This window comes from Octopus bimaculoides, chromosome 26 (genome assembly GCF_001194135.2).
Source record: "Octopus bimaculoides isolate UCB-OBI-ISO-001 chromosome 26, ASM119413v2, whole genome shotgun sequence".
NCBI classification, from domain to species: Eukaryota; Metazoa; Mollusca; class Cephalopoda; order Octopoda; family Octopodidae; genus Octopus; species Octopus bimaculoides.
In genome coordinates, this window is record NC_069006.1 from 16,790,930 (window position 1) to 16,805,463 (window position 14,534).

Here is a 14,534-nt window from a genome sequence, read left to right on the forward strand (position 1 = left end):
ATATATATATATATATATATATATATATATATATATATATACATATACACACACACATACACACTCATATACATATATATACACTCACACACAAATACAAGTATATAGACACACCTACACACAAGACATGCATACACTGCATATGCACACTTACAATCATATGCATACATCCACACTATATTCATGTTCGCATACACAAAAACAGGTGCATATATACTCAACCCTTCATACATGCCCACCACAGTCATGATTTACATCTACTTACAGTGCTATAACCGCCTGCATCCAGTACCACACAGTAGAACTGGTATGTATCAATAGTGATATTTTCCCACATTGCAACCTCAAGGTGCATGTTGTTGGAAGTCAGGAACTGTTTCAAATCCACTGTGAAATCTGCTTCATGTCTGTGGTAATTCTACAATGATAATAATAATTATTTCTATTACAGGAACAAGGCCAGGAACTTTCAGGGGAGGTGGTTTAACCCTTTTGATACCGTATTTATTTTGAAATGTTTTGTGTTTCTTTCAAGTATTTTAAATATAAAAAAGAATTTAGTAAAATAACTTAAGTTATCATTAAGCTGATGTTAGGAACATAAATTGTGACTAAGGTTTGGTGGAAGATTTTAATTCAAAACTTATGAAAACAAAAACATTTGTACTACAGAGCCAGGGGCGGTTTCAGCCAGGTTGGTAACGAAAGGGTTAATCGATTACAACAATCTCAGTACTTGCTTGGTACTTTATTTTATTGACCCCTGAAGGACAAAAGGCGAAGTTTATCTAAATGAAATTCAAACTGAGAACATAATGATTCAGAAGAAATATTATTAGGAAATTTGTCCGATGCTCTGATTCTGTTGATTTCCTGCCTATACAGATAATAATCACAATAATTTCGTTTTGGGATTTGGTTTGCAAGATTTTTTATGTGATTTCGTGCAACCTGTCTTAATGGACAGTCAAGACTATTGATAAGGTTGCAAGACGCAACGAAAATTTTAGGAAAATAAAAAAATAAGTGGAAATTTTACCGGTGAGTGTGTAAAAATTTTAAGGCACAATAAGAAAATGACTCTCCCCAGACACAACAGAATCACAATGATTGTTTGTAACATAAATATAAGAAATTTGAGAGGTGAGATTAATCAGTTAAATCAAGCTAGTATTTGACTGGTACTTTATTTTATTGATGCAGTGGAATTCAAACTCAGAATGTGAAGTGCCAGGAAAACACCATACAGTATTTTGCCTGATATTCTGATGATTCTGCCAAATAAAAACAACAGTTTTCTTTTTCTCTTTAGTATTTTAATATAGGAACAAGTCCTAAGGTGGCAAACCATCAGAATCATGACCACACTGGGAAAAATGCTTAGTGGCATTTTGTCCATCCTTACATTCTGAGTTCAAATTCCACCGGGTTGACTTTGTCTTACATCCTTTTGGGGATTGATGAAATGAGTACTTTGTGCCTAGAGTAGAAAAGATTTATTTTGTAGCTTCAAGATTTTGATGATGTGATTGTTTATTTTTAGAATGACATGATAGGGTAGGTGTGAAAGGCCAGATCTGGGTGGCTTAAATATAAAACAAGTAGAATGGTTGGGCCAGATATGACCAGTTTAAAAGCTAAAGGGTTAAACAATAACAAAACCAACATCAACAGCTGCACCAATAACAGCAACAACAATAGCAATAACAACAACAAGAAAAACAGAGGGACAGCTGAATAGGAAAAAAGAGAGAAAATAGGTGGGGGGAGGGGAGAGAAGAGCGACCTTATCACCTGATAACAGAAGTTACCTCTATATCTTGTGTAAGTTTTTCTTCCAAGCTCATGTTTAGTGTGGGGTTCCTTGCAAAGGGAGTCATTACTGTTGTACTATTACTCTGATTCACCTTGATGTTCTGGTCATTACACGGGTCCTGTGGTGTCTTTGGGTAGACAGATGCATCATAGACCGTAGAACTGCCTACAGATAGATTGATAGATAAGTAGGTACTTAGTTTGGTAGGTAGCTATACAGGTAGGCAACCAAGCAGACAGACACACACACACACATACATATATAATCATAATCATATATGTATATCATCGTCATTGTCCCCCTGCATGTACCTTGGACAAGTGTTTTCTACTATAGCCCTAGGACAACCACAGACTTGTGATTGAACTTGGTAGACGGAAACTGCAGAGTTGTTCATCAGAAAATGACTGTAAAACATGTTCATAAAGAAATCTTATTTGCATCATATTCCTCATGTGCCGATTCTGCCCATAAGAAAGGAACAAATAATACAATGTGGCTACAGGTCATAACACCCAGGCAACACCTAGGTGCATTGCTAGTGAATTCTTTTATAAGAATTTATCAAGTAGCTAGCGTGAAAAAAACCTCATAAGGGAAAAATCCATCATTTATTCCCCAAAATATATTTATTTATATAAGGGCATTACTATACATGAATGCCTCACGCTAAGAGGGACTCTAAGGTCAAACTACCATAATTTCCTTGCGTTCGGTAAAAATGTGTTTATTATGGTAGTTTGACCTTAGCGTCCCTCTTAGCGTGAGGCATTCATGTATAGTAATGCCCTTATATAAATAAATATATATATATATATATATATATATATATATATGTGATGGGCTTCTTTCAGTTTCTATCTACCAAATCTACTTGCAAGGATTTCATCAGCAAGGGAATAGTAAAAGACACTTAGTGCTGCACATTAAGACTGAACCCAAAGCCACACAGTCATGCCTATATATATATATATATATATATATATGACAAACAGAGAGACTGATAGACAGAAACACACACACATGTATATATGTGTGTATGTACAGACATCACCAACTTCATCTACCAGGGCAGCGTTATTTCTACAGAGGGGAATACTAAAGTAGATGTCAACTCCAAAATCAGATGTGAAACAGCAGTGTCCCCACGAATGAATAAAACCAGGGTCAGTACTTCAATTAGCAGCCAAATGAAAATCTTGCTCTACCAGAGCACTGTCCTGCCAACAGCAGTCTACAGAAGAGAAACTTGGAAACAACTGCCAAGATCACTCAGAGGTGGAATGCATCCTCCAATGGTATCTAATCAGAATACTCAAGAACATCCATAGCATCCTGAGAAAAGCCAATATGAACAGCCGGCAGGAGACTGTGGCAGAAGGAAGAGTGAGACTTGCAGGTCATGTTTTCTGACTGCCAGAAGAAAGAATACCCAAGACATTATACAATGGGTACCACTAGAAAGACAAAGGAAGAGAGTGAGACCTAAGAAGACATAATCTACCATCTTCAAGGAAGATCTGAGGCAACTACCACCACACAACACACAACACAACTACACACAACACAGCTACACACACCACCACAACACAATTACCACCAGTACCACACACCTTGTTCAACTCACCTGATCCAACAGAACTACTCTCTATATATTCAGAGACAATGTTTTCTTCACTATCAAAGAAATGTTGCCTCTTATCAAGAGAGTGACTACAATGGGTATAGCCTTCTTGTACTCTTATGTCCTGAAGTTTTGCTGCCACTGTAACTGCAGCTGCTGTTGTTGATGTTGCTGTCACTTGTGTCAATCTGGAGAGTTTGGGGTTATCACAACTAAATTCCAATACAGGTTTATCAAAGAAACTATGTTCTCCTCTTCTGGCACTTGAAGTCATGACTCTATTGTTATTGATGTTATTCTTGCCTATTTTGGTACTGTGTTCTCTTCCAGTATGATTGAAGACACATCTTTTCAGTCTGACAGACTTGGACAACTTCTGAAAGATCTCTGCCTCTTTCAGGGCCCCTTCAATACTGTTTCCTCTGAATATGCTTTTACGACCCTTATTTTTAGGCATATACTTCTGTTTGACAATGTAATAAAATAAGTTATAAATACAAATATAATATAAATACAAATATAAGAAGAGAAATTACATATTGTTTGCTCATATAGTCACAAGACGAGAAATTTAGATGCAGGATCATTTGTCTATTGAACTGACTTCAGTACTAGTGTTTCGTTTTGTAGAACATGGAAGACTGAAAGCACAGTGGACCTCAGTATGTGAAGAATTGGAGCAAATAAAGCAAGGCATTTTGGCAGACACTTTAGCAATTTAACCAATCCAATGCTTTTATAACAAGTCACAGGTATATATAAATATGATAAAATAAAATGACACAGTTCTATATTTAAGAGATGAGGAATTATGTAGCCTGACTGGCCTTCGTAGGGTTTTCGAGCGAGATCGTTGCCAGTGCCCCCTGGACTGGCTTTTGTGCGAGTGGCACATAAAAGACACCATTTCGAGCGTGGCCGTTGCCATAACCGCCTGACTGGCCTTCGTGCGGGTGACACGTAAAAGTACCCACTACACTCTGAGTGGTTGGCGTTAGGAAGGGCATCCAGCTGTAGAAACTCTGCCAAATTAGATTGGAGGCTGGTGTTGCCATCCGGTTTCACCAGTCCTCAGTCAAATCGTCCAACCCATGCTAGCATGGAAAGCGGACGTTAAACGATGATGATGATGATGATGATTTACATTTGATGGATATTTGTCCTCATCTTGGCGTAGTGATTAAGAGCGCGGGCTACTAAACCCAAGATTCTGAGTTCGGTTCCAGGCAGTGACCTGGGCGGTGGCAGCAGCGACGATGACGACATCGAAAAATACCTTAGGAATGAGAACCCAGGTTCAAAATTTCCCCAAGATACCTGATGAAGGCTGAAGGGTATATCAGCCGAAATGTTGTGTTAGCAACAAACAAGATGAGGACAAATATCCGTCAAATGTAAATAATGTAAAATAAAATGATTTCTAAGAATGGCACACGGGGTACTTAGTCAATTCTATCAATCCTACAACTTTGTTGGTACTTCATTTTATCAACCTCAGAAGTTTTTATTCAATTTAAATATAACAAAATATAATATTATATAGAATATAACAAAACATGGTTGAGAAGCAAACATAACCATCCCTGAAACTATAACGTGTGTGTGTGTGTGTGTACACAAATAATAGGTCAGTGTAAGCATTAAAATATATATTATAAAACCAATGAACAAAAAATTTCATCATCATCATCACCATTTAGCATCTATTGTCCATGTTGGCATAAGTTGGACAGTTTAACCAAGGCTGGTAGGCTGAGGGGCTGCATCAGACACTAGTCTTATTTGGTATGGCTTCTATGGCTGGATGCCCTTCCTAATGCCAACCACTCAGAGTGCAATGGATGTTTTTACGTGCTACTGGCATGGGTGTCAGTTTGCATGACACCAATATCTGCCATGCCTAAGATTTTACATGGCTTGATAGGTCTTCTTCTCATAGTATATTGCTAAATGTCTTGGTCTTTTGTCATTGCCTCCGTGAAGCCCAGCACTCAGGTGCTTTTTACATGCCACTGACCACAACTATGATTTCACTTAGGTTGATGGGTCTTCTCAAGCATGGCATATCGCCAGAGGTCTCGGTCACTAGTCATTGCCTCCGTGAGGCCCAACATTTCAAGATCATGCTTCACCACCTCATCTCATGTCTTCTTGGTCTCCCTCTTCCACAGCTTCCTTCCACTGGTAGAGATCAGCATCAGCACTTCTTCACACAACTGTCTACATCCATATGCATCACATGACCATACCAACAGTTGTCTCTCTCTTGTACATTACATCTGATACCTTTTATGCCCAGCTTTTTCTCTAAAGACGCTTATACTGTCGAACATGCCCAATGACATTGCACATCCAGCGAAGCAAACTAGCTTCATTTCTTTCAAGCCTGTGCATGCCCTCAGTAGTCACAGCCTATGTTCCACTGCCATGTAACATGGCTGTTCTCACACAGGCATCATACAATCTGCCTTTCTCTCTGAGAGAAAGGCCCTTTGTTACCAACAGAAGTAGGAGCTCTCTGAACTTTGCCCAACCTATTCATATTCTAGCAGCTATGCTCTTTGAGCATCCACTTCTACTACTGACTTGGTGACCTAGATAATGGAAGCTATCAACTACTTCTAGCTTTCCCCCTTGGCATTTGATGAAGTCTATTTTCTACCACACATAGAAACTATTTTCCCTGTTAACCTTCCTCTGGTATTGCTGCACCTCTCATGTATCCATTGCTTACAGCAGGTACATTTTATGGAATTTCTACTTATGCCTTTCCTACAGATTGAGCAGGTCCATCTACCTGAAGGGGTTTGTGATTTGTTTGCCTTCCTACTTGCTAAGAATTTGGTTTTTGATAGGTTAACTATAAGGCCCTTCAACTCTAGACCTTGGTTCCACACCTGAAACTTCTCTAGTTCTGGAAGTGATTCAACTATAAGAACAAGGTTGTCAGATAGAAGCTTCCAGGGACAACCTGTCTTGAAATCCTCTGTTATTGCCAGGAGGACTATGATGAACAAGAGGGGGCTGAAGATTAAACACCTACTTGTACTCTGAATTCTTCACTATACTCATTACCAACCCTCACTTTGCTGACAGCATCCCTGTACATGATTTGTACAGCTCTCACCAACCATTTGTCTATCCCTAGTTTCCACACTGACCACCAGATTAGGGATCAGAGCTTTCTCCATGCCAACAAAAGCCAAGTACAGAAGTTTGTCTTTGGCTATGTATTTCTCCTGTAGCTGCCTTACCAGAAATATAGCATTAATGGTACTTTCTCCTTGGCACAAAAGCAAACTGCATCTCATTTAGACTAACTCTCTCTCTCTAATTAGTTCAGTTATGACCCTCTCCATGACTTTCATCATGTGATCCAACAATTTCAAATTTTGTGTCACCTTAACACTTAAATGGAGTCTTGACTTTTTAAATGCTAGTCCTTCATTGGAAGTTTATAGAAATAAAAGAGGAGACTGAAAGAGAAAGTGGCTGGAAAAAGATAAAAAGAACATCTTCCAACCTGAATCTTAACCCCCTCTCTTTTTCTACTGAAGAGAGAAGAAAGGCATATAAATATTATGGTAAGATAAGAAAAGTCTGATCTTTGTTTGCAAACAAAAATGAACAACTGCAGACATAGTCTACTCAACTTTCATTGATCAGTTTAGCAAAGACTTTTACTTAGAGAAAACAAATGACAAATAATTTTGAGCCAATATAATTTGAATAAATAATAAAAAATTATGGGAGCTAAAGAAAATAACTCAAATGTCTTCCTTATTGTTGTATTGTTGTTACTGTTGTTTTTCTTACCTTTGAAACTAGTGATAGAGGGTTGCTATCTAACAAGTCAATACAGCTGCTTGAAATCCAAGCATGAGAGCGAGGTGTGCCCAAGAACTCCACATGGTAACTGTCTACAACAATCTCTTCCACTTCCTGGTGTTTTCTTTGCTCTTCTTCCTGGTACTCAACGTATCCGTTACAGAATGGATCAAAGCTTACAACAGCTGGCCACCTGAAATAATTATCCAGAATAAGAAAAGTTTTCATCCTTGCACTCCATCAACTAGCACAGCTATCACTTCACAAAAGTCTTTTCAATAAACTTCAGTCCCATTTTGATAAATTCAAGTTCCACTTCAATAAATATGAGTCAGTTCAATAAACTAGTGTCTGTCATAATGGTGAACAGGAACACCACTTCAATAAAGAAAGCACCATTTCAATGAATGTGAGTGCCCCAATTTGATAAACTTGAGTGCCACTCCAAAAAACATAAATGTCAACTTCTGAGTATCAGTAAGTACTCCAGTTGTACAGACACATCCACACTCAAATGTACACAAAATGTTGCAAATACAGATAGATAAACAGCAAACACAAAAATTGGATACACCTATAGAAACAGTAAACAAATGTAGAAAATGGATTATTTAGAAGCAAGAACTATTAAGTAATTTGAAGTAGTGCTTTGTCCAGTATCTGCACTAAAGTAATAAGAAGCACATTGTTTACAAAGTACATTTTACAATTTTTACGATGTTTATAGCCTTATTTTAAACTTTTTATTTTATTGTTAATATAATTCATTAAGAGAGTATTGTAGTTCGCTTGAAGCATTGTGTATTGTTTGTAAAGAATAAAAGTTTAGAATGGTACAACAATGCACTATAAAACAAGAAATGAACTATATACCTGTTGTAATTTGGTTATCTATAGTCCTATGATATTTCGGAATTACAATTCCTTCTTCAGAAGTTTATAGCAGAGACTCCAGCCAAGAAGATCTGAAGAAGGAATTGTAATTCCGAAATATCATCGGACTATAGATAACCAAATTACAACAGGTATATAGTCCATTTCTTATTTTATAGTGCATTATAGTGCATAATAATCTGGATCTCAGTTCATCCTTCATGTTGCAGCTAGATTTGTTAGCCTCTTGTTTCATCACAACCCCTACCACCCTCCAGCAGATAACAGGATTGTGAGACAAACGTCACACATGAAATATCATCATCATCATCTAACGTCCGTTTTCCATGCTGGCATGGGTTGGACGGTTTGACTGAGGTCTGGAGAGCCAGATGGCTGTACCAGGCTCCAATCTGATCTGGCAGAGTTTCTACAGCTGGATGCCCGTCCTAACGCCAACCATGCCAAGAGTGTAGTGGGTGCTTTTTATGTGCCACCAGCACAGGAGCCAGTCTGGCAGGCCTGGCATTGATCACATTCAGAGAGTGCTTTTTACATGCCACCAGCACAAATGTGTATAAATGTGTATGTGTGTGTGTGTGTGTGTGCATGATATATAATACATTTTAAACCTTACCAACAGTAGCCTGCCATGATGGCCATTACCAAATCTCCTGGGGTTAAATATGGATATACAAACACCACTCCCTTTTTCCACATAGTTTTCTCAATGGATTCAAAATTATCTTCTTCGATATTGCAGTTATTCTTTGCCTGATCTTTGTTGAATTGGCAAATCCACTTCTTGTCATCATCACACCATCCATGAACTTCCTGTTTGGTTACAGATCTCCATTTTAAGCAGCTATCACATTGGATCCAAGACATTCCTATCATCTGGGTTGGTAAATGACAAACAGAGATGACGGTTAATTAGTGACATAAATGATGGTGTTGGTGGAGGATGTGTTAGTGATAATGGGGATGGGAACAATGGTTGTATGTGAAGGTAGTAGTGCCGTTATAATTGTTGTTGTTAGTGGTGGTGGAACAACATTAATACATATTTCATCAAACATACCCCTTTTTCTTCAGACCCTTTCAGGGATAATTGTCTTCTCAGTTTTAATTTAGAACCTTTATCATCCTTCCTTGACTTTTTGACAGTTGGAGCATCACTCCAAGCCACATTTTTCCTTGATTTTTCAGCAGCAGAACGCAAATTAAGAATCTGTTCCTGGAGCTCATTGTTGAGGTTTTCAAATAAATATGGACTATTCAAGACTTGTTTCATGAAAGAAGAAAAAAAGAGATAATAAAAATGATTAGTCCAAGGGTAGTACAAGGGAGGGGTGTTTAGTCATTTTATATTAAACACCACCTCAGTATCTGACTGGTGTTTATTGTATTGACCATAGGATCCCCAAAAAAGGGTGAAGGATAAAAAGGTGATGTTGATTTGAACTTAAAACATGACAGAAAGAATGTAACTAAATGCTGTAATGTCTTCTTCTTTCTTCTTTTGACCTTTCAAAGCCTAGCCAGGCTCATGGGCCCGGTTTCCCGGTTTCTATGGCGTATGTGTTCCCCCCAGCTGGACGGGACGCCAGTCCATCGCAGCGTTACTCAAGAAAGAGGAAGAAAGAGAGAAAGTTGGGGCGAAAGAGTACAACAAGGGTCGCCACCCCCGTCCCCTGCCGGAGCCTCGTGGAGTTTAGGTGTTTTCGCTCAATAAACACTCACAACGCCCTGTCTGGGAATCGAAACCGCAATCCTCCGACCGCGAGTCTGCTGCCCTAACCACTGGGCCATTGCGCCTCCACTCAAATGCTGTAATGTATTTAGTGCAATTCTTTACTGTTTATATTAGTACTCAGCCCCCCTCTCTCTCTCCCTCTACCTACACCTCCTTCTTTCTCTACTCTTGCTCTCCCTCCTCCTTTCTCTACTCTTGCTCTCTCTTTCCCTTTCTCTATGTTTCTAAATTTTCTCTCTTCCACTACTTTTCCTCAGATGATCAACTTTCATTCTATAAATAATTTGTCTGTTAATTCACTCATCTCTTGCTCTGGCTATCCATGCCTCTGTTTAGAATCAACTGTTTCTATAATCTCTCGTTTCATTTATTAGGAAGCTGAAAACATTTACTCCTTAAAATATTGCATCTAGAGAAACTTCTAAAATATTGTATCTAGAGGAAGTGAAAGGGTCTCTTTCTTTTTTAACATAGAACATTGATTTATTAGATCTATTTTTCAATACTGAATGTTATTGTTGACTAATTAAAGTTAGATTAGGAAAACAAAGAATATTTTCATGCAACATCAGACGCTCACTGTGATGAAATAAACCTTCAGGCTGTAGTTTGTGATATAAAAGTGTTTTTATTTTTTCTTTAAACACTTAAGTATTAATATTAATTAACATAAATCTGGAACTAGGCGTAGGAGTGGCTGTGTGGTAAGTAGCTTGCTTACCAACCACATGGTTCCGGGTTCAGTCCCACTGCGTGGCATCTTAGGCAAGTGTCTTCTACTATAGCCTCGGGCCGACCAAAGCCTTGTGAGTGGATTTGGTAGACGGAAACTGAAAGAAGCCCGTCGTATATATGTATATATATATATATATGTGTGTGTGTGTGTGTTTGTCCCCCCCCCCAACATCACTTGACAACCGATGGTGTGTTTACGTCCCTGTATCTTAGCGGTTCAGCAAAAGAGACTGATAGAATAAGTACCAGGCTTACAAAGAATAAGTCCTGGGGGTCTCGACTAAAGGCGGTGCTCCAGCATGGCCACAGTCAAATGACTGAAACAAGTAAAAGAGTAAAAGAGTAACTAACTTAATTTTTCTTTTTGTTTAATGCCTAGTCAAGGGAGGAAGTATTACAGACTTACCTGTTTTCTTCCAAGATCGAGTGACAATTTTCTTAAGGTCCATATGGTCACAGCTCACTGTACTATAATATCCTGACTGATCTCTGCACAGAAATTGAGTGAAATATTAAGATATCATCATTGTCATTATCGTCACTGACATCAGATTCACCACCATCATCACTACTATCATCACCATCCTCCAGTTTAACACTACCACCTGGATGCCTTTAATAGAGCACACTACAGTATTAGAGATAATTTGTGATGCTGTCAGTTCCTGCACCAGCACAGGCGGGTAGCCGCTAGAGCAGCAAAAACAACAGCCAAACGAAAGTTCCGTCAGCTTTATGGTGTATCCTCAGATTTGTTTCCGACATATATGATTTCATGTGGCAGAAGAGGTACCACAATATTGAAAACATTTGAAAATTTACTCGTTCACATAGCTGAGCAATATAAATTTCAAATTCATAACAAACATTTATGCAGTGACACTTTGTTTTACATCTATTACACTAATTTTTTTTCGTTTTTGAGCTCAGGGTCAAACGCTTTACTTTGACCAGAAATAGTAGGGATCACACGGTTATAATTCCTAAGGCTTATAGGGTATCAAAAGCAGCCATCCCAACCAATTCATCTCTGATTTTTTTCAGATTATGCTAATAATGGTACATTTTACCTGTTTCTGTCACTGAACTGTGGCCATGCGGAGGCACCAACTTTTAGTCGAAAATAAACCTAAGGGTTTATTTTTTTTAAAGACCGGCACTTCAGGTCAGGAGGAATAACTTCCAGAAATAGTTAAGTTCTCCAACAAAGAACAGATGCAACCAGTGAAAATTTTAAAAATAGTTCAAGGATTCTCCATTTGAGTATCCCGAGTGAGCATATGCACACAACCACATATACATATGGAATATATGTACGTACACTCATATAAAAAAATAGTAATGCAACATTGTTCTCTCATGACATGCACACCTAGGACTACAATGTATCAATCAATTCAGATAAGAACAAACACTAAGAGCTGTTTTCATTTAAACAAAACAGTCTTGCAACTTTGTTAGTGACTGACTTCAATATTGCAAAAGGGAAAACTTGAAATAAATTCAAAAGAAACATATTATATGCGCAGGAGTGGCTGTGTGGTAAGAAGCATGGTTCCGCGTTCAGTCCCACTGCGTGGCACCTTAGGCAAGTGTCTTCTTCTACTATATAGCCTTGGGCCAACCAAAGTCTTGTGAGTGGATTTGGTAAACGGAAACTGAAAGAAGTCCATCATATATGTATATATATATATACTCTTTTCCTCTTTTACTTGTTTCAGTCATTTGACTGTGGCCATGCTGGAGCACCGCCTTTTAGTCGAGCAAATCGACCCCAGGACTTATTCTTTGTAAGCCTAGTACTTATTCTATCAGTCTTTTTTGCCGAACCGCTAAGTTACGGGGACGCAAACACACCAGCATCGGTTGTCAAGCGATGTTTGGTGGGGGGGTGACAAACACAGACACACAAACATATACACACACATACATATATATATATACATATATACGACGGGCTTCTTTCAGTTTCCGTCTACCAAATCCACTCACAAGGCTTTGGTTGGCCCTAGGCTACATATATATACATATATGTGTGTGTGTGTGTGTGTGTGTGTGTGTGTGTGTGTGTATATATATATATATATATATATATATATACACGTATATTTTATCGAGTAGCCAGCGTGTAAACCAATTAAGGAAAAAATTAATACAAAGTATCTAATTTTTTCCTGCATATATGAAATACCTTATAATATCTAGGGCTATTACTATTCATTGAAATATTTTGACTTTAGAATCCCATTAAAGTGTGTAGCTTTTACACACAGTAACAGGCCTAGATATCATAATATATATACACACATACATAGAAGAATAGGAATTAAAATTAACTCTTATTCACGTGGCTTTTCCAAAGATACATTTATTAAAACATAAGTAAATATTTATATAAATACTACGAACTTACAGTGGTCGTCTGCAAATTTCCTCGCCATTTGCCTTCGATTGCCCACACACTCCCTCTCTTTCTCTCTCTATTACACTGTCTTCCTCTCTTCTCTTACCCACCTAAATTCACTCTCATTTTGCTTTACTCTCTTTCTATTTTCAATACACGACATTTACCTCCCCCTCTCTCTATCTCTCTTCATCTCACTCTCGCACGCACGCGCGCATACACCTTCTCTCTACTTTCCTTTCTCATTGCCTGTTTCACTCTCTTCTCACTCTCCATTTTACTCTCACCAACTCCTCTTTCTCGTTTTCTCTTTTCCTTTTCTTTCGACTTCCATCACCGACACTTCCCCTCCCGCTCTCTTCTTATCTCTTTCTTCCTCTGCCTGTAACTCACTCAGAATCGTTAGTATGCTCGAAAAAATGCTTCGTCGTATTTTGCCTGGGTAAATTTTGATCCCTTTTTACCCGCAAGATTTTTACCAAGAAAAAAAAAAAACGCGGATTTTTTTTGCGTGGAATCAAGTACCCTGACCTCCTAATATACTGCAAACCCCTTATTTTTGTTCGGAAAAAAAGGAAGGGGTGGGGGTAAAAACCGCCCCCTCCTCATCCCGGAATCATTGGAAATTCTTTTCTTTTCTTTTTTTTTTTGTTGAATGAATTCCGGTGACCTAATATGTCACAAAACCCTTTTTGGGGGTCCGGAAAACGAGGTGTGATGGAATGGAACCCTCGGAAATTTTACCCACTCCCAACATTTTACAGACGTGCATTTTCCAGAGTGTTAATTAAAGTCGTAGTGTGTGTGTATGTATATGATAGCGTGTATGTATATGTAGACAGGTAAAATTCACCGACAATGTACTACTTACCTCTTTGCTGTCAAATAAATGGATTAATTCTCGACTAAATATTTTCAGCTTTATACCAGCATTTTAGGGGGAAAAGACCCAAAAATCATTCACGCCCAAACTAATTTCTGAGTGAATGGGGGAAGAGAGACAGAGAATAATAATTGCATATTTACGGCTGAACTTTTTCAAAATTAAAATTTTGTTTTTCAGTGTACGTGGAAAAATACGGATATTGAGAATATGGGAAAATTCTTTTCTAATTTCTCAAATTTTCTATGAAAAACTCCAAACTAACTGAAACAGTAAACGTCGATATGCTAAAAACAATAGCCAAATGCCTGGAGAATTTTTGTGTTTGTGTGTGCGCGTGCAACAATTTCAATGACTTTTTTCTAATAAGCAGAGAAAGTAGAGAAATATGTTCTACATACCTGTCATGTACGTCGGTTTTCGTGTCCTTGAAATTTTTGAGGATGATGGAAAAGCCGATGCACCCACTAAAATCACGAGATTTTTGGGGATGAGGCTAATGCAGATTCGCACTTCCCCTACAAAAATGCAGTTCTCTGAAAAAGTTTATTCCGACATGTAAAACCTGGGAATCCAAATAAACTTTTTCAGAAAAAAGCATTTTTCTAGGGGAGA

General features: G+C 38.1%; 1 protein-coding gene across 3 annotated transcripts in view; it reads right to left on the reverse strand.

Annotated features, from left to right (window-relative positions):
- LOC106883030 (unconventional myosin-XVIIIa) overlaps positions 1–14,497 on the reverse strand; it is a 237,634-nt gene extending 223,137 nt beyond the window's left edge. For 2 of the 3 annotated variants that reach the window (XM_014933888.2, XM_052976956.1), the window contains exons 1-8: positions 13,046–13,148; positions 11,039–11,121; positions 9,223–9,425; positions 8,779–9,038; positions 7,257–7,461; positions 3,444–3,903; positions 1,812–1,981; positions 266–418 (exon numbers count right to left, since the gene is read on the reverse strand). In XM_014933888.2, coding sequence (XP_014789374.2) covers positions 266–418; positions 1,812–1,981; positions 3,444–3,903; positions 7,257–7,461; positions 8,779–9,038; positions 9,223–9,425; positions 11,039–11,081 — 1,494 coding nt within the window. In that variant the 5' untranslated portion in view covers positions 11,082–11,121; positions 13,046–13,148. Of the gene's footprint in view, positions 1–265; positions 419–1,811; positions 1,982–3,443; positions 3,904–7,256; positions 7,462–8,778; positions 9,039–9,222; positions 9,426–11,038; positions 11,122–13,045; positions 13,149–14,320 lie in introns of those variants that run through there. The other variant, XM_052976955.1, reaches the window with a different exon arrangement.
- Between the last annotated feature and the right edge of the window lie 37 nt (positions 14,498–14,534).